This window comes from Mesoplodon mirus (assembly GCF_964341445.2).
Source record: "Mesoplodon mirus genome assembly, chromosome: 7".
Classification (NCBI taxonomy): Eukaryota; Metazoa; Chordata; class Mammalia; order Artiodactyla; family Ziphiidae; genus Mesoplodon; species Mesoplodon mirus.
This window is the reverse complement of record NC_138983.1, coordinates 98,380,966-98,402,292: the sequence shown is the minus strand read 5'-3', so window position 1 is coordinate 98,402,292 and position 21,327 is coordinate 98,380,966. Positions and strand designations below refer to the sequence as shown.

The 21,327-nt window shown below is 46.4% G+C and overlaps 1 protein-coding gene across 1 annotated transcript in view; it reads right to left on the bottom strand.

Moving 5' to 3' along the window:
* The window catches only part of LOC309808897 (forkhead-associated domain-containing protein 1-like), a gene marked incomplete at both ends in the record, with an annotated part of 79,240 nt that overhangs the window by 32,622 nt on the left and 25,291 nt on the right, over positions 1-21,327 (bottom strand). The window contains 2 exons of the mRNA XM_082629468.1: positions 1,274-1,383; positions 10,764-11,034. Of these exons, the coding sequence (XP_082485594.1) occupies positions 1,274-1,383; positions 10,764-11,034 (381 nt within the window). The remainder of the gene's footprint in view (positions 1-1,273; positions 1,384-10,763; positions 11,035-21,327) is intronic.

Genomic DNA, 21,327 nt, shown 5'->3' with positions numbered 1-21,327 from the left:
GTTTTGCCATCCAGTCTATTTCCCCACCCTCTAGTCTGGGCTGGCCCCGTGACTAGCTTTAACCAACGGAATGGAGTGGAAGTGATGCTGCATGATCTCCAGGCAAGTTCTTACAGGCTGTGCAGCTTCTGCTCTGGCCCCCTGGGAACCCTGAGACCACCGTGCTGTGATGAAAAACCACATGCACAAAGGGGCGCACCAGTCCAGGCGTCCTGGCTGAGGCCCTAGATGTGGGAAGGAGGCCAATGGAGACCGACCACCAGCCTGGCCAAGCAAGCGGCTTACTGAAGCCGCATGAGTGAGGCCAGGGGACACGAGCAAAGGAACCTTCCAGGTCAACCCATAGATTCTGGGGAATAATGAATTGCTGTTGGAAGCCGCTAAGTTTTGGGATGGCTTGTTACACAGCGATAAATACAGAATCTGAGTGTGGCTTCTCGCCTTTCTGCAACATTTTTCAGAGTCTGGTCCCAGGATGCCTGGGTTGGAACCCCCTGCCTCCTGAAGGTTTGGATTTCCGTGTCTGACAAGAACCTCAGGTAGGCCTGCTCCTCACAAACTCTGAGAATTGCTGCAGGAGCAGGCCCTGGCCCTGAAGGAAAGCGAGATATTATAGACTGCTTCTTTTAGAGTAACTTTCGAGTCGTGTCTAAGTGGGGAGAAATTGACCTGGGCCCTTCCCAGGATGGCTTGAATCCACCTGTTCTGCTCGCATCCCTGCTTTAAACCTCTCTGGTTCTTTAACGAGTCTCTCGGCCCACGCCTCCCTGACTTCAGGGCTCACGTCCTCCTGCAAGGAACGTGTTTTTGCGTCACTGTTCCATCCCTGAAGGTTGACCAAGTGATTACTGTGTGGGAGTTAGAAGTACCCGCTGAGAAGCTAACCAGACCTCGCTTTGAATCTTAACACTGCTCCTTGCATTGGACAGCCTTGAACACATCACTGAACCTCTCTGAGCTTCAGTTTCCTAATCTGCGAAGTGAGGCTGATAAAATCTAGTTTGAAGATGGTGAAGATTAACGAGCTAATAAATGTCAAGTGCACAGGACATGGCCCAGCACACAGTAGGTGCTCAGTACCTTGTAGTTGTAGATGTTATTTGGGATAAAATGAGCAGTGGCCAAACCTGGCTGAATGTCTTGGGAGGAAGAGGTGGTTTCTTGGAAGTAGGAAAAAGGGACAGTCCTTGAGACACAGAGAACAAGAGGCAGTGGCAATCTCTCCATGGTCCCTCTTGCTGCTGTAGCTCTGTGCTTCCCCGAGACCCCTCACCTTATCGTGCTGGGACAGGTCCTGGTCCACAAAAATTTCTCTGTAGGGCCCTGTCCCAGGAACTTCCTCGGCCACTGATTGTTCCGACAGTTCCGCGGCGTTGGTCCACACTAACACACAAGGTCAACAGAGAATGCAGAGGAGACAGTGAGTTTCCCCAAAGTCTTAAAGAATATTTTCAGATTAACCTTCACATTCATGAGACTTATGCACTGAAAGCATTACAGGAGGACTGGAAAGGGTAAGAGCTGCCTCATTTCTCTTCCCCAGCGTTAACTGCACTGATGCACTGTGGTGTGTCTCTTTCCAGACTTTTTTCTATGCTGCCTAAGAGCTGAGGACCTTGGGCAAGTCATTTGCTCTCTCTAAGCCTTCGTTTCCACATACATAATTCAGGATCCCTGATAGTCTCTGTTATAAAGGGCTATCTGGAGATTAAATAGAATAATGATATAGAGCAGGGGTTGGCAAACTATGGCCCTGTGGCCAAATCTGGAATTCTGGCTATGTTTGTAAATAAAGTTTTATTGCAACATAGCCACAGTGATCATTTACATATTATTTATGGCTGCTTCCCAGCTACAAAGGCAGAGCTGAGTAGTTGCAGCACAGACCATGTGACCCACAAATCCTAAAGTATTTACTATCTGGCTCTTTACAGGAAAAGTTTGCTGACCCCTCAAGTAGAGCATTTAGCACTAAACATTAGCTATATATTTTTTTATTGCAGTGAAATCTTTTCAAAAAACAAAAATGCATTTACATGTCAGAGATTCTTATCCAGCTTACTTTTCAGCTAACAATATCAGAAACATCTTCCCATGTCAGTATTTGAGGCTGTACTTGGTTCTTTTCCAGGGTAGCATTGTGGTCCATTGTCCAAGTGTGCCAAACGTGTTTAACTAGGATCCACTTGATAGCCATTTAAGCTTTCCTATATTTTTTCTTATTTACCCCAGTATTACAAGGCCTTTTTATATGACTTTCAGGGATTATGGCATTGTGTTTGGGGACCCCACTCTGTATCACATCAGACATCTCGCAATTCACTCACATCAACACTGAATACATTTCTTTTTATTGGTGTAGAAACGTTTGTAAAGATTTCTATAATTCTACGTGTGAGATCACTTGGGCCCAAGCAGCATATTTTAAATTTCCAAGTGACTATGGTTTCTGGACAGTCACTGCACATTCTTATCTTCTTGTGAAGTGAGAAACTGAACAAATTGTTTTCAGTGGTGATGAAACTTTAATGAGTATTAACATTAATGATGAATGAAGCACGCACTGTCATGTTTGTGGACATTCATCATTTATTCATTTTGCTTCTGTATTTTTTATTTATGCATTTTAGAGTCAAAGATCCCTGCCCCCCAGCCAGGTCTCAAACCTCTTTGTGGACCCCAGAACCTCTAGTGGACATAGCTGATGGCCTGTGGTGCCCAGAGAATGCACAGCCTTGCGTGTTGAATGAGCAGCCCTGGCCACAGTGTTTCCTGGGGCACGAGGCACAGAAGGGCCTGGAACTTCAGCAGCTGCCCATTTTCTCTCCCTCCACCTCCCAACTAGGTCCATGATTAGAAAACTTTTATTTGAAGCTCACTGCCCCCATCTGACTCTCTTGGATCCTGAGCAGCAAAGTCCTAACTGACTATAGCAGCAGTGCCTGATAGAGAAATAAGGGAGCTACAGAATGCAATTTTCAATTTTCTCGTAGTCACGTTAAAAAGGTAAAAAGAAGAGAGGAATTTTTAATGATCAATTTTATTTAACCCAATACATTAAAAAGCATCATTTCAACACGTGATCGACAAAAAATATGGAGATATTTTATATTCTTTTTCTGCGAGGCATGAAGCCTTTGAAATCTGGGGTTTATTTGACACTGATTGTGTATCTCAATTTGGAAACTGAGTTTTCAGGAGGAAGATTTCATCTGTTTTCATATTCCTCAAGAAATCGGCTCTCACTGGAGGAAGGTACTGACTGGCCTGTGTCCCCAGGGAGGGCCTCGGGGTCTGACCCTAAATGGGCCCCTGTCCAGTCTCAGCTTAGAGTTCTGGCATCTGATGCCATCTCAAGGGGTGACTCCGGCTGCCTCTACGACCCTGTCGTGGCTGTCTTGAGGGACGCTTCCCTGCAAGATGATGGCCGGAGGGGGGACTTCATCAAACTTACAGAACAGGCTGATCGATGGGGTCTCTTTACTGGGGAAGGTGTGTTTACTCAAAGTCTTTGTGGGGCTAGAATTTGCTCTGAGACTTGCTTTCCTTACACCCAGGCAGGGAGGTGCGGGAGCAGTTACCCCTCACCTGCCCCAAACTTCTTTACCGGCTACTGTTATTTATCAAAAAGAACCTAAGGGCCATGTATGACCAAACTGGCTTAACTCTAGATGCTGGATCCTTCGGAGGTCCCAGTGGGGAGAAGCCCCAGGGAGAGTCGGGAGGGCTGGGGCGGTGGGACGGCGGATATGGGGATGCAGGCACTTTAAGAATTTTCGGGCATGAGCTGTTGGCCAAAAGGCAGGGGAGTTACTTTAATATTTTAACAACCCCCAGCTGTCCTGGTGCGCTCCAATAATCACCAGTCTGCAGCAGGGGCAGTATGTGTGCACCTTAACTGTGTCTTTCAGACATTGTAAGTTGTAAATAAAAGTTAAATAACAATCACGGTTAGGTAATAACTTAATTTTTAAATTTTAATATTTAAAATTTAAATATTAAAATTTTAAAATATTTAAATTAAGATTGTAAAATTTAAAATTTAAATATTAAAATATTAAATATTTTAATATTTACTGAATGTTCGCTATGCACCAGGCGCTGTGCTCAGCACTTACAGGCAGGATACGATTTCGTCTTCATAACAACCCAGTGAGATAGGCATTATTCCCATCTCCATTTTATACGTGAGAGATATGAGGCACAGAGACGGCAAGTCACCTGCTCAAGGACACACAGCTGGTAAGTGGTAGAGTCAAGGGATGAACCTAAGTTTGTTGGATTCAGAGCCTATGCTTTTAACCACTATGTAGTCAATGTATTGAAGTGGGAAGATGTTTATGACATATTATTGAATTTTAAAAATCAGGTAGGGAATTCCTTGGCAGTCCAGTGATTAGGATTCTGTGCTTCCACTGCAGGGGGCACAGGTTCCATCCCTGGCTGGGGAACAAAGATCCTGCAAGCTGAGCGGCACGGCCAAAAAAAGAAAAAAAAAGAAGGTTACCTATGTTAGGTTCATATGATCCTATTATTGGGAAAAATATATATATATATATGAATCAAGATGCTATTTTAATAAGTCACTCCACATATTTTCTTTTCTCAGTAATTCTTCCCCACCTCCCATGAGCTCTTGCCATTAAGATTTGGCCTTGGAGCTGACGCTTTATTGCCTTGTGGTACAGGAAGGATGAGTATTAACTAGAACAGGGTGAGTTTTCCCCCAGGCAAAATGACATTTTCTTTTTTTTTCTTTTTTTTTTTTTTTGCTGTACGCGGGCCTCTCACTGTTGTGGCCTCTCCCGTTGCGGAGCACAGGCTCCGGACGCACAGGCTCAGCGGCCATGGCTCACGGGCCCAGCCGCTCCGCGGCATATGGGATCCTCCCAGACCGGGGCACGAACCCGTATCCCCTGCATCGGCAGGCGAACTCTCAACCACTGCGCCACCAGGGAGGCCCAACATTTTCATTTTTGACAATGTCTGGAGACATTTTTGAGAACCACAGTTGGGGGGGGGCGGGTGGTGTTGCTACTGGTATCTCTGGTGGGTAGGAGTCAGGGATGCTGCTAAACACTCTACAGTGGACAGGACAGATCCTTCAACAAGGAGTTATGCGACCCACCTGTCACTGTGCCAAGATTGAGAAACCCTGACCTGATCTGCAGTAAATAAATCCTTGGCTTTGGGTTTTCAAATAGAATTTTTCAAGTCTAAAGCAAGGCGACAGTCTAACAGTAAACCAATTTAATTGGAAGAGCCCAGCTTTGCTAAGAGAGGAAAGAGCTTTCTCGGAACCCTTAAAAAGAGGTGTTTTCTGTCAAGAGACAGCATGGAGGACTGGAGCACAGAGTTTTCTCTAAAGCGTGGAGTAGAGAGGCCCAGACAGAAAGGAACTCCCCATGACACGGGAAGATGAAAGTCCTTTTCTGAGGATGGCGAGAGTGTCAGGGGAACGAGGGCAAACGTTTGGAAACATAAGACCTGGCTGAGAGGCTGAGGAGATAGAGCCCAGGTAGATGTGAGGGACTCTAAGCCATACGACTCATCCTTCATTTCTCCAGGGGGAATCCAAGTCCTTCAGAGAAGCCCCAAGTTCAGCATGGCACTGGAGAAACCAGTGATTACAGTGGAAAAATTTAAATGGCGGAGTGAAAAAAAGAAAAGAAACAGCCCATGTGCCATGTGTCCAAAGGACACATTAAAAATCCCTCCAAAAACCCTGTATATATGTTCATAAGACAGAACATGATGCATACAACAAAATGAATGAATCTCAGAAATACTATGCTGAGTGAAAAAAGCCTTCCACAAAGGAACATGTACTACATGGTTCTGTGTACTTGAGATTCTAGAACAGGAATATCTAATCCATGGCTGGAAAAGAATTCAGAAGAGTGGGTGCCTCTGGGGCCTGGGGCTGGGAATTGACTGGGGAGGGACATGAGGGAACTTTCTGGGGTGATGGTAACGTTCTATATCTTGATAGGAATTTGGGTTACATAGTTGTGCACGACTGGCAAAACTCAGTGAGCACATTCAAGATCTACACCTTTCATGGTGTGGTAGCCAGTCTCCAAGATGGCCCCACTGATTCTTGTCTCCTGGTATTCAGACCCTTGCATCATCCTCTCCAATACTGGATGGACTTTATATTAGTTAGCTGGGGCTGCCATAAGAAAACACCACAGGAGGTCTTAACAAAAGAAATTCATTTTCTCACAGTTCTGGAGGCTGAAGTCCAAGATCAAGGTGTGGGCAGGGTTAGGCCTCTCTCCTTGGCTTGCAGACGGCCACCTTCCTGCTGTGTCCTCACATGCCCTTTTCTCTGTGCACGTGCATCCCTGGCGTCTCTCTCTCTCTTCTTACAAGGACACCAGCCCTTGGATTAGGGCCCACCCAATCATCTCATTTTAACTTACTCATCTATTTCAATACACTATCTCCAAATATGGTCACATTCTGCGATATTGGGATTGAGGCCTCAGCATATGCATTTTGGGGGAATGCAATTCAGTCTGTAACAAAGCTTCTCTATGTAACCAAGGATATTGCAGAAATGACACAGTTTGATTCCTGAGGTTAGATCCTAAAAGACATTGCAGCTTCTGCCTCACTCTCTAGGACCACTTGTCTGGAGGAGCTGGCAGCTTGAGGATGCTCAAGCAACGTATGGAGAGGTGCACTTAGTGAAGAACTGAGGCCTCTTACCAAAAGCCATGGGAGTGACCCATCCTAGAGGTGGGTCCTCCAGCCCCAGACAAGCCCCTAGAGGACCACGGCCCAGCCACCACCATTACTGCCACCTCATGGACAAGCCTGAGCAAGAATCCCCCAGCTAAGCCATTCCCAACTTCCTGACTCAGAGAAGCTATGAGATAATAAATGTTTACTGTTGTTTTAGGCCATTACATCCTGCAGTAATTTGTTATGCAACAATAAGTAGCAAATACAGGTTTGGGCACCAGGAGTGGTGCAAAATTTAACAAAAACCCTACAATGTGGAGTGGTTTGGGATGGAACAGTGGCCAGAAGCTGGAGGACTTTGGCCAAGAGTCTTTGAGAAAGCCTGAATAGTCTTAGTAGAGGCCCGATGGCCTTTGAGGAGGCCGTGAGGGAAGGGTTCCGAGGAAAATGTTACTGGGGTTAAGGGATCCTTGTCAGGTGGTGGCAGAAGGTTTCCTAACACGTTGCCTGTGGTCATGAGGAAGGTAGAAAATGTTTGTGATGAGGCTGAGTGGTCTAGCTAGAGAGAGTCCCAGACAGAGTCTTGGAAGGTGCTGCCTGGTTACATCTTGCTACTTATAGTGAAATGTGAGCGGGAGAGACAGTTAAAGGAAGGGCTGTTAAATCAGGGCAATGTTCTGGGCTTGAAAATTCCCTGCCTCTCCAGGTGGCAAATGAAATGTAAGAAACAGGTTCTGGGCAAAGATCAAATCAAGGGCACTCTCAAGAAAACACAGTCCAGAGAAGAAGCTGAGGGTGTGGTTGTAAAATCCTTTGTTAAGAATACAGATCCAGGGCAGTGTCCAAGAGAACCCTTCGGTCAAAGAACTGGGCTTCTAAGAAACTTCTGTCCTTTGTCAGTCTTTGCAGAAGCCCATGGTGGAAGGGCTTGTGACAAAAAAGTCTGTGGGCGTGGTTTTTGTCTGATAGGATGAACCCCAATAAGAAGCACTGCCAACTCAGACTGACAGAGACCCACAAAAGTCAAAGAAGCGTCTGGACCCCCAAGCTTCTACAGGCAGGAAGCAGGCTATAAAACTATGCAGCCACATCCATGGGACACCTTTCATAGGAAAGGGAGGACGACTCAGAAGGCGGAACTCACGGACCAGGGGCAGAGCCAAGAGCCCTGGAAAGTCATTTCTGGGCAAGAGTTGGACTGAAGCCCAGTCAAGGAACTGCCGATATTTTCCCAGCTGGACTTCAGAACTGCTTTGGGCCAGGGACTCCTGTGTGTTTCCTGTTTTTCTTCTTTTGGAACAAGAGGAGTGTATGTAGCAGTGATGCTATGTCTGTCCCACCAATATGTGCTGGGTGTGTGAGGGACAGACCCTTTGTTCAGAGGTCTTCAGATTTCTGGAAGTAGTACTTGATGAGCTGAACGTAACGTACTACACCCATGAGCCCCATCTGTACCTGGACTTGATTTAGACGAGATTCTGGAATTTGAGCCGATGCTGTTACTGGGGTGAGATTTTGGGGGGCCTCGGGAGAGAGGAGGAGGAGTGTGAATCATTGAGGACCCGAGGGCAGGCTGTGGTAGCCGGCCTCCAAGATGACTGCTGATAATCCCCGCCTCCTGGTCTTCAGGCCCATGTGTAGTCTTCTCCCACACTGGAGGGTGACGCCCTGGGTAACCATCAGGATATTGCAACAATGACAGAGCATGACTTCTGAGGCTTAGTCACAAGAGATGTTGCCATTTCCATCTTGTCCTCCAGGATCACTTGCTCAGGAGGAGCAGCTGCCGTGTCATGAGAACGCTCGAGCCACTCTCTGGGGAGGCCCATGTGGTGAGGAACCGGGGCCTCCTGCTGACACCCATGTGAGCAGCCGTGTTCCAAGTGGATCCTCTGGCCCAGGTCAAGCCTTCAGATGACTGCAGCCTTACGAGGGACCCTGAGCCACAGCCGTCCTGCTAAGCTGCTGCCAAATTCCTGACCCCACAGAAACCGTATAGATGATAACACATGTTTGATTTTGCTTTAGGCTGCTACGTTTGGGGAGAATTCGTTATGCAATCATGATAACTAATACACATTCTGTGTTCATTTTACATGAAGGAGACAAAACATGTTGAGTTCTAGTTAATGGTATATGTGCTAAAACATTTAGGGGGAGGACTACAGATGTGTGCTATTTATTTTGAAATGCATCCAAAAAATAAGATGGATTAATGCAGGACAAGAAGGATGGGTAGACAGAAATGTAATAAAGAGTACAGCAAAGTGTTAGCGGTAGAATTAGGAGGAGAGGTGTCTCTGTAAAATTATTTTTGCTTTGCTGTATGTTTGAACGTTTTCACATTAAAATGCTGGGTGGGGGGCTTCCCTGGTGGCGCAGTGTTTGAGAGTCTGCCTGCCAATGCAGGGGACACAGGTTCGAACCCTGGTCTGGGAAGATCCCACATGCCACGGAGCAGCTGCACCCGTGAGCCACAACTACTGAGCCTGCACGGCTGGAACTTGTGCTCCGCAACAAGAGAGGCCGCGATGGTTAGAGGCCCGCGCACCGCGATGAAGAGTGGCCCCTGCTCGCCGCAGCTGGAGAAAGCCCTCGCACAGAAGTGAAGACCCAACACAGCCATAAATAAAGAAATAAATAAAATTAAATTTAAAAAAAATGCTGGGGGGAAATGGCTGAGTAATTTCTTAACTTGGGTGGTTGGTACATGAGCGTTCCTTAGATGATGATGATGATGATGTAAACTGCAGAGATACCTTTCATTTGCTCCTTAGTCTGTTTATTTCAGAATAATAACTATTATTTGAATGGCTGAGGGAAGTGACTAGGTGAGTGGTCCTGAGTGAGACCAGGGAAGGGTGTGGAGGCATCGAGAGACCTGGGGACTCAGAGGGGTCTGGGGCTGGGACACAGAAAACAGAGAATGGGACCTTCACACCAGTGGCCACAGAAGAAACCTGGGAATCATGCCAGGGACTAAGTCGACCCAGCTACTCTGCCAGTAAGCCTGGCAAGGCCAAGAGGATGGTGACAAACAGGAAGTCTCCTCCCCAAGTGCCATGAGGCCTTCTGGGGGGGAGGGGGGAGAAGGAAACCCTGATGGCTGTGTGTCCCCAAAGTGACCAGGCTGTGAGTGACAGTCACTGAGATAACCAGCCTTAAATTTGACTGAAAAGCGTTATTTTAGATTAGAGTGAATACATAACCTCCGGAGAAGTAATTTTCTCCATAAGCCTCAGTCTCCTCTTACCTGTAAAATGGTAATAAAATATTTAAAAACCTCCTAAGGCAAGAGGGATTTCAGTTACCAATATGTCTGTACATCTGAGTTGAAGTATATAAATTTAGATTCTGATACAAATTCATATATATTCATATATATGTACAAACACACACACACACACACACACACACACACACACACACTCACCACAGAGGTACTGATGTGTGCAGATGGGCAGAGCACAGTCTTGGAGGAGTTTGTACCAAAAAGTCAACAGGGAGAATTCTGGTGATAAGGGTGACAGCTTATCTTTTACTGTTTTCTAACTTTCTGCTTATCCCAATTTTTTCACATTTGATTATGTTCTACTTCAGAACCAGAGAACATAAGCAAAAGCCAGAGAAAGACAAATATCATACCATATTGCTTATATGTGGAATCTAAAAAAAGGTACAAATGAACTTATCTACAAAACAGAGATAGAGTTACAGATGTAGAAAATAAACTTATGGTTACCGGGAATAAGAGGGGGGAGGGAAATTGGAAGAGAGGGATTGACATACACAATACTATACATAAAAGAGATAACTAAGAAGGACCTACTGGATAGCACAGGGAACTCTCCTCAATACTCTGTAATGGTCTATATGGGAAAAGAATCTAAAAAAGAGTGGATACATGTATATGTTGAACAGATTCAGTGTGCTGCATACCTGAAACTAACACAACACTGTAAATCAACTGCACCTCAATAAAAATTTTTAAAAAAAGGGGAAAGCAGAAACTGAGACCCATCCTCCTAGCAAAAGCCCCTCCCCTAAGCCGCCAAGGAAGCACCCATGAGTACCTTGCCTGATGATGGGAACGCTGTGGGCGGCTCTGTCCACCTTGAAGGAGAACATCTTCTCGCTGGCACTCACGGGCCGCCTGTGGGAGGCTGGTGGGACCATGGGGGGCTCGGGGGACCCCTGCGACCAGCTCCTCTGCACTGGCGCTGGCCAGATGCCCGGGTAGAAGGGGGTCTGTGGTGGTGAGGGTGACTGGTTCAGTTGCTGGGTGGCCCAAGGTGGCTGTGGTCTTGGCCAAGGTGCTGGGCCCCTCACCCATGGGAAGGAGACCTGCAGGGGCAGACAAGAGGGTCAGGGGAGGTTACGAGCAGCTGGGGTGGTCTTCACCTTTCTGTCCCGGCGACATAATTGCTGCCCTAGATTTCGGCGTGTAAGTCACTTCTCCCAAGAATCCCTCCCACACTCTCCCCAAATTTGGGATGGTGGTCCCCACCATGGGTCACCTTGCACACTATCACACCACCATTTATTGGGTGCAGCCTTCGTGCCAGGCACCCAGTCAAGAGATTCACATGCATTACCTCATTTAATACCCCTGATGCTCTGTGATGAGCCCGAGGCTGAGCAAGACCTAGTGACTTTCCCAGGACCACAGATTTGGCAGTGAGCGTCTGAGCTGGTACAACGCCACCTCTGAGCTCTGAGAGGCTGACAGCTTTTTGTCTACCTTGCTCAGCACCGTATCCTCAGCTCCTAGAATAAACCCTTGGCACATACACAGTAGGTCCTTAAATACTGGTTGAAAGAATGAATGAACACATCTCTGAGATTCAAGCCCAGCTCTCCAGGACACACACATCCACACTGTGTGTCTCCCTGGCATTCCCATTCCACCTGTTCCCCGAAGCCGAGAGCTTTGGGGTGGCAGGCACCCCAACTGGCTCGAAACCCAGCTGGCTCATTAGCCTGTGATCCTCAACATCTGCCACATCTGATTCTTGGCAGACGCTCCATAAATATCTATCGAGGGAACCTTTTTTCATCTGACCCGGCGGAAGATGTCTGTAGCTACTTTCATTAGAGAGCACATCAAAATCCATCTACACAGGGAGAAGCAAATGCTGAGAGGTGCTGACACCTGGCTTTGTCTTGGTTAATGCTGTTGTGGCCATCCCTCCCCGAGCCTAGTGGTTAAACCGTGACATCGTGAATGCTACCATTTACTGTAATTACTCACCGATTTCTCGCGATAGCCCTGAAGGGGAGGAGCTCTCCTTATTCCTAGCTTACAAATGAGGCTTGGAGAGGTTAAGGACTTCACCAAGCTCAGGTGGTGGTGGAGAGGGTGGTGGGACTGGGGTTCTGGAAAGCTCTTTCCCTCTCTGTCTCTCTCTCCCTTCTCTGCCCCGCCCCCAGTCTCTTGGCAGAAAAAAACACACTTTTCAAGGAAGAAGCTAAGTTCAAAGGTTTGCCGCCTGTGGCGGTCACGTTTCTCTTTCTGCAGACTGCAGACACATAATGAGAAACAGGACAGAATGCTTCTGAAATAGGAGCACTGGCAGACAGAACTTCCTATAGCTCCAGCTGGATTGTATTCAGGAGGAAGGTTCTCCACTCACTCAGGTTCCCAAACCAGTCTTTTAGCTACAGTCTTTCCCAGCCAAGTCAAGAATCCGGTGAATTCCCCTGAAGACTTTTTTGGAGTCAGGGAGAACACTGTTCGGGAAAATCAAACTCCAATTGCCTGGCGACCCCTGCCCAGCATTTATGATGACACTGGCCCCGTTGAAACCTGTTTCAGGAACGGACTTGGCAGTGTTCCAGAACTCTGTTACCTTATATGAAGATCCGAATTTCTCTCCACTGTGGGCACCTCGGTCTCCACCTAAGCTTTCTTCCTTTCTCTCCTTTCAGAAGCTGAGGTGTCCTGCTCCTGCCTTGCACTCACTTCTCCATCCATCCTATCCCTTCCCGTCCTCTCCTCTGGGGCTGTCTTGCCTCAATCATTCCTACAACCTTTCCTCATCGATTTAATAAAGATTTATCGAATGAAAGGGCTGAAGGTGGGAAGGGGGAAATTTGAATATGTTTTACCCCCGCCTGATAGAAAACAAATCGAGAGACCACGGGTAGTGTGGAGGAATTCCCTTTTGTGCTGGGATGCTCAGGTAGATGTGCCTCACTGCCCACTAACTGCCAGGGTGCTAAAGGGAGTGCTCATATCTCATGCCTCAAGTGGTTCACTGCCGTAGTGGACAGGCCGCAACCCACCTGGCTCTTCTGGAAATTCCAGGAATCTCCCTCCCAATCTGTCGGCCCATTGCTGTGGGTGGGGCTAAGCAATCAACCAATCACACTCCCTGGACATACTGATTGGTTCAGTGGTGGGGCAAGTGATCCAATCAGAGCCAAGGAGACCCGAGAAGACTTGGCTGGACACCAGGATCTGGAGTGACCTGGTGGGACTTCAGAATGCAGCCAGCATGAGGGAGTGGAGCCCAGACATGGAGAGTGGGAAGCTGTTTATTTATTTTTCAAATTGTGGTAAATAACCTGCAACATAAAATTTATCATCTTAGCCATTTTAAAGTATACAGCTCAGTGGTGTTAAGTATTTTCACATTTCTGTGAGATGGATCTCCAGAACTTTTTCGTCTTGCAAAACGTAAACTCTATTAACCATTAGACAACAACTCCCCATTCCCTCCGCCACCCAGCCCGTGGTGACCAACATTCTGTCTCTATGAATTGGACTACTCTAAGTACCAAGTACCTCAAATAAGTGAAATCACATGGTACCTGTCTTTTTGTGACTGGCGTATTTCACTTAGCATAATGCCCTCAAGGTTCATCCATGTTGTAACATGTCAGAATTTCCTTCTTTTATTTTATTATTTTTGTGTGTGTGTGGTAGGCGGGCCTCTCACTGCTGTGGCCTCTCCCGTTGCGGAGCACAGGCTCCGGACGCGCAGGCTCAGCGGCCATGGCTCACGGGCCCGGCCGCTCCGCGGCATGCGGGATCCTCCCGGACTGGGGCATGAACCCGTGTCCCCTGCATCGGCAGGCGGACTCTCAACCACTGCGCCACCAGGGAAGCCCTTCCTTCATTTTTAAGGCTAAATAATATTCCACCATACAGTTTAGACTGTATTTTTTTTATCCATTAAGCGTCATGGGCACTTGGGTGGTTTCTACCTCATGGCTATTATAACTATGCTGCTGTGAACATGGTGGGGAAAATAAGGAAGCTGGTTTTGAGCACTGGCTGGGGTGCTACCCTGAAGTGCTCCATCCCTGAGGCTGGCTAGAGCTGGTTTCTGTTGCTTGCAGCACACAGAGCCCGAACGATAGGGCCCCTAGTGGGAAGGAGCCAAAGATGTATAAACGCAGCAGAGACTCCAAGCTCTTCGGGTTTAAAAATTTTAAAATAAAGGTTTTTTTTTTTTTTTTTCTCTGAAGCATGTTGGTTGAGGGTAGCTTTAGTTGGATGGTTAAAGTTGGTTTTCTCTAGTTTCCCGGCTTGCTTTATCAAAGGGAAGGTCAAGGTTTTCTCAGAAATTGCTGCTGGCAACTACAACGATACAGGCAGGGAGAAAAGCAAACATAAGAAGAAGACTCACATTAAAAGCTAGCTCTGGGCTGTACAGGAAGCATGGGGTCAAGGTCAGTTATCAACAAGTTTGTTTTTATTATTTATTTATTTTAGATTTAATTCTATTTATTTTTGTCTGTGTTGGGTTTGCGTTGCTACGTGCAGGCTTTCTTTAGTTGCGGCGAGCGGGGGGCTACTCTTGTTGTGGTGCGCAGGCTTCTCCTTGTGGTGGCTTCTCTTGTTTCGGAGTGTGGGCTCTAGGCGCATGGGCTGCAGTAGCTGGGGCACATGGGCTCAGCAGTTGTGGCACGTGGGCTCTAGAGCTCAGGCTCAGTAGTTGTGGCGCATGGGCTTAGTTCCTCCACGACATATGGGATCTTCCCAGACCAGGGCTCGAACCTGTGTCCCCTGCACTGGCAGGTGGATTCTTATCCACTGTGTCACCAGGGAAGTCTTCAAGTCTGTTTTTAGAAACTTTAGTTTAAAAATACACGCTAATGCCTTTTCTCTTTCTTTGTGTCTGTTCTCTGACCATATGGTATGTTGCCATGGTTGGGTTTTTGTTTTGTTTTTGAGGTAGCATATGTAATAGTCCTGATTTCTTTTCCATACTACCTTTAAAATAGCAGGTTGGGGCTTCCCTGGTGGTGCAGTGGTTGAGAGTCCGCCTGCCGATGTAGGGAACACGGGTTCGTGCCCCGGTCCGGGAAGATCCCACATGCCACAGAGCGGCTAGGCCTGTGAGACATGGCCGCTGAACCTGCGCGTCTGGAGCCTGTGCTCCGCAACGGGAGAGGCCACAACAGTGAGAGGCCCGTGTACCGAAAAAAAAAAAAAAGCAGGTTGTCAACCACCTGGATTAACCATGACCACATCCACGGCTGAATTTATATTAGCTTTAATAAACACAGGTCAATGATTTACTCAAGAATTCACTATCCATTTTTTTTCAAATTATCTATTTGTTCTTTGTGTTATTTCCCCAATATCTGCTTCTAACCCTGAAAAGAGTGTAAGTTGAACGGGAGACCCTAAAAAAAATTCGAAGTAGTTTGCACATCGAGTGCCTACAGTACACATGAATTCTGCCAGGAAGCCCTGGAGCCTGCAGAGAAGGTGGAAACTTAGACCTTGCCCTTGGAGAGCTTGTTATGTGCTCTGCCATTTGTAAGTAATTGTGGACAATACAACGGCTATGAGCCACTGTGTAGAGAAGCCACAGATGTGCCACAGACTGTGCTGGGCACTTAATGCATGTGGTCTCATCTGATCTCCAGAATAATCTTGCAGGAGGCATTTTACCCCTCATTGTGTGGATTAAGAAACTGAAGCTCAGAGAGGTTAAATGACTTGCCCAAGGTCTCACACCCAGGAAGCGGTGACACTATTTGACTCCAATACCTGTGCTCTTAGGACTTCTAGGTTACTCGAAGTCATGATTTATTACCTGCTTTCCATACTCACAAACGGATCTTAGACGATTGGTTAGTGAATGATAGGATATTTTCCAAGTTAAAAAAAGGAAATGAACATTAGATGGTGTGAAAAAACACAAGACATCGCATGGGCTACTTAGAAATGGGATTTTCTAGGAACACTGACAACTGTCTTATGGAAGTGTTATTCTTTCTGGTACATGCCACGCCCTGGAAGCAGCTCAGAGGACCCCAGCCTCCATCCGGGAAGACCTGCGGTATGTTCACTGCTGTACCAGAGGAGTGCTGGGGCCAGCTGGTACCCGCCCATGAGAACTGATTGTTAAATGTCCAGGAATTTTGCCAACTGCTTGATGAACACAGCCATTAATAAGAATTAACTTACATAAGTTTACAATTAAATTATATCAGAAACAATTGGTATACAAACTTAAAAGTCACCCCTTCCTAATTATTTTACTCTATTTTATTATTACCTATGCTCTTGAGGTTATTTCACTCTACTATATGTTTCTGTCGGAAATGTTACATAGTAATGTGTTACCACACCTCTCTTTCCTTCTCTGTATTCAGGGATGTGTCATTGGGAGCTGGAAATTGACCGTGGAGTGCGTATTACACCATAGAAATCAGGAAATGTTATAAGTGAGGGCTTGGTTTTTAAAAAGTTTTATAAATAGGTTTAATAATGGTGGTTCATGTAGAGCTTGATTTTGTTTGTTTGTTTGTTTTGTTGATTGCCTAGACTTAAGACGGTAATGGAGAAAATGTTAACAATGTAGATTATACAAAAGCATGTTGTGTCTTAGCCGTTATGTTATGAATAGAGCAAAAAATTGGGGAAACGTTCTTCCAGTATTTAAAAATTATTATCTGATGCAGCAACAAAGTCACTCATGTCACTGATGAACATGTGAAGTTCTAACATCTTTCTTTTTTCACTTGTATTATTCATAAATCCAAAATATCCAAAAATACCCACCAGTGCTCAGGTTGGGAACTCTCTCATTCGTCAACTGCAATGAGAAATTGGCTATGGATACAAGAGTTCACCTAAAGTCAATGAAAGCATTCTGTGAGACTCAGCTGGCTATATAGAATTTACAAGAAAGAGTACTGTATATTTTGTTACATGGATAGACTGTGCTACACATTCTTTATATCAGTAAACCTTATGCTATGCATCCATGTACTTTACTTTTTCCAGAGAGCTGGTCATTAAATATTTACCAGCCAATTGCTGGCTGTGCTGGCACCCAGCAGAGTGCCTGCTACTCATGGTAGGTGTTCGCTGACTGAGCTGAACAGTTGGCAAATGGAGTGTAAATAAAAAGCACTTTGATTCTGGGGCTGGGATGGGGAAAACACATGCTAAGCCTGGTGCATCTTGTAACAGCAGAGAGTAAGCAAGTGCCCAAAACGAAAAGGTGGGGAGATGCTCAAGGACACAGCAAGCAATCTGAAAGAGCTCCCAGTGGCCAAGGCTGGAAGAATTTGAGCGAAGAAATATTTAATGAGTATTGGATTATAATTCAAAGTGTAAAATCAGTATACATGGATCCATACTGACATAGATACATTGGTGAGTAAATACATAAAGGAGGGAGAAGAGACCGGCTTCCTTACAGAAGAATTTAACATACATAGATGTGGAGCTTAATTCCCATGGTCTGGAAGGGCCTGGGGGGTAGGGGTGATGGTGGCGAGCAGGGACACTGACCGCAGCATGGAGGAGCCATGGACCTGGAAAGACAGAATGGAGACTAGAAAACATGGCCAGTAGATCTCAGAAGCCAGGAGGGGGTGCTACTTGGTGCCAGGACAAATGGCCTTTATCTCAACAGCTACCGGGGTATCACCGTAACTCAGAGACGGGTAATAATTCTATGTCCCCAAGAAAAGGGTAAATCACGTACGGGGCTTCAGTGTGAGAAATCAGGGTTATACATTTAGAACACAGAACCGCCAAGTTATACATTATTTTTAGGTTTTGGAACTTAAAAGAATTAAGTCCCTTTGAGCTGTTCAGAAAAGCCATTCGTTTGGGGTTTTCCCAGCTGTGTTAAAGGAGATCTGGCCCATCTAATTTTCCCATTTTCTTGTAAATCTTCAATCTTACGGTTTTTCCTTTCAAGTTCTAATCAGCTTCCTGGTCAGTCCATAAAATGTGAAATAGAATCTAATGAGAAAACAGCCGGATTTTTGCAAATAGCTTTTGCTACCCCTAGACTTGGCCTGCTTCAATTCGGTCTTGCAAGATAGAGAGACGGAATGAATGAATGAATGAATGATCATCAACTAAGTTCAGAGAAGGAGCAACGTGGTTCTGATTTGGTAACAAAGGGTGTGGTTTGCCAGAGGAAGCAGGAAGCGGCCTGGTTCCTGACCGAGTCTGGGTTCTGTCTCAGCAGGATGCTAAGGGTTCAGCCCGCGCTCCCGTCTCCACCTCCCCCGATGTCATCTGCATCGCCTGTAGACATCTGGTGACAACACAGCCTCAGGGGTCCTTTTGTGTGAGTTTCTGCTGCGGAGGCCGAGCCTGAGGCTGTCTGCTGCCCCGTGCCCTCCACTTCACTGGTCTCGGGAAGTCGCCTTTGATATAAAACACCCAGCCTCAGGAGTTCTCATCACATAAGTAAGTCCCCACGGGACCTGTAAGAGCACAGGGTAGAGGAAATCCTACAAGGTCAGGTAGGAGATGACAAAGCTTGACCAGAAAGAGGCTTTGTTCTGAAGGGCACCATACTCTCTGGTCATTCACTCAGTTGCCGGCTTCTCAACCCCCGGTACAGTAAAGCCACATCCTCCTCAACAACGGGCCCTATTCAGAGGTCCCAGGAACGTGGAAACACCACCCTTCTTGGGGATGGACAACTAAGGCCCAGACTCTGAGCTTCTCATCACACCAGTTCACCACAGGAGAGAAATGAGCAACTCTGCTTCCTTGGAGACTGGCCTGGGACTTTTCCAATGGAAAAGTGGATTATTCATCATTTTCCTCCCCCCAGATCCCTAGTGGCAAATCCCGTTCAGAAGGCTCCACTTAGGCAATAGGAATGCTTCCTAATGTCATGGACATCTTCTTTGTTTTTGCCTCCCCCGCATCCATTTCTTCCATCTTCTGGATGGGCACCTTAATTTTTTTTCAGGGAAGACACCCTTTCCCTGACAATCCTGAGTCCATAGAACTCTGACCCTTCCACCCCAGGGGTGAGACCATAACCCAGGCCTGGCCAATCAGAGCATTCCTGGCCCCTGGCCTCAGTGATTGGTTCAGGGGAAGCCACGTGATCCAAGCCACTGTCAATGAAGATGCTGGCTCTATCCCTGGAACTGCTACTTTGTAGGGTGCTGGGGCTGCTGGTGGCCACTTTCCTACAGGTGAGGCAAGAGTCTGTCTGAGATTGGGAAGCTAACAGGGAAGAAAGAGTCAGATTCCTGACCATGATTTGGGCGCCTGGATCCAGCTGGGCCTAAGCTGCAGCTTTTGGCCTTTTCAGTTCCATGAGCTTTTTTTTTTTTTTTTTTTTTTTGCCTAGGCTAGTTTTAGTTGGTTTTCTGACACTTGCAAACAATCAAATTTCCTGGACAGTATGCTTATTGAGACTTTAGCATAAGCATCACTATGTACTCAGAGTGAAAGTTGTTTTAAAGGTTATGACATGCTCAAATAAAACCCACCAGACTGTCATCATGCACCAAATTTACCTTTCAACTTATAAAAGTAAAGCAGCATCTCCAGAGAAGAATGATTTAAGACCAAGGAACCAATCATAAGACAAGTAGTAAAACGCTGCTTAGAGAAACTTTGATAGATAAATAGTTCTCTAGCTACAGCAGGCTTCAGACTACAAACCCCAAATTTCTGCTTCAAAAGTGACTCAGGGAAGACATTCCATAGTTTCATTTATTTCGTTTTTTGGCCTCGCTGTGCACTTGTGGGATCTTAGTTACCTGACCGGGAATTGAACCCAGGCCCTCAGCAGTGAGAGCACTGAGAGCACTGAGTCCTAACCACTGGACCACCAGGGAATTCCCAACAGTCCACAGTTTTAAAAGAAAACTTTCCAGTTGAAGAAACAGGTAAAATTTATAATATGCATCTGTTGTATATATAATATGTTAATGTCTAGTACATTTATCAGATCCATGTCAATGTAATTATGTTATTACTATATTTGCAAATGCATATATATGTGTATGTATATTTAGAACCACATATTTCCAGCTCTTTTTTAAAGAGGTATTGAAAAGACTGTTCAAAATTTAGTTTTCCAGCTTGTCTGTTTTTTCTTATTCCTCAGTAAACTTAAGCAATTAACCAGCACATTTCCTGGCACACAGTAAGGCTCAATCTGAGTGAGTTCTTTCTCCCCAGCTCCCCCCTCTATTTTAAGTTCTTCTTTTAGAAACCAAGTCAAATGAAAGAGGCAGTACTGCATAGTGTTACAGGCAGAGGCTGGTCAACGTTTTCTGTAGAGCCAGACAGTAAGCATTTCCAGCCCTGTGGGCCATAGGATCTGCCCAGCTTACTCTGCCCTTGTAGCCGACAACACAGGCAATACTGAAATGAATGGGATGGCTGTGTTCCCAGGAAACTTTACAGAAACAGGCGATGGCCCGCACTTGGCCCTGGGCCATAACGTGCCGACCTCGGGTTAAGACCTTGGGATCCGGCGTCACACAGACTCTGGTCCGGCTCCCGGCTCTGCTCCGTCTCTGGGACCCTGACGAGTGTGTCATTTCTGTGCCTTGTCTGTAAGACACAGGGATACCAACAACCATTTCTTAGTCTGTGAGAAGTGGGTGAGATAGTGCACGTGAAATGCTGGGAACACTTCCTGGTCCATAATAAATGAGCATAAAACATTAGCCACCAGGTGTGATCACCATCGTCAAAAAAGGAGAAGAAAGGGCGCAACTGAATTTGTCCAGGAACGGCAGCAATATCCCTGGTAAAGAGTTAGTGGGTGGACTTCCCTGGGGGCGCAGTGGTTAAGAATCCGCCTGCCAATGCAGGGGACAGGGATTCGAGCCCTGGTCCAGGAAGATCCCACATGCCGCGGAGCAACTAAGCCCATGGGCCACAACTACTGAGCCTGTGCTCTAGAGCCCGCGAGCCACAACTACTGAAGCCCACGCACCTAGAGCCGATGCTCCGCAACAAGAGAAGCCACCGCAAAGAGAAACTCGCGCACTGCAAAGAAGGGTAGCCCCCGCTCGCCGCAACTAGAGAAAGCCCGTGCGCATCAACGAAGACCCAACGCAGCCAAAAATAAATAAATAAAATAAATAAAATAATTAAAGAAAAAAAGTTAGTGGAGCCAGGGACTTCCCTGGCCGTCCAGTGGTTAAGACTCCACGCTTCCAATGCAGGGGGTGCAGGTTTGATCCCCGGTTGAGGAACTAAGATCCTGCATTGGTATAGCCAAAAAAAAAAGTTAGTGGAGCCAAACAAGCAAGGAAGCCAGATAACTGAAAATGCAGTTTCTCCTATTATCAGTGGCTTTCGTTTTTACCCACATAATGAATCATCCCCTGTCAGCGTGTGAAATTGCAGGTTGGACTGGGAATTGCAAGACCTTCATTAACCGC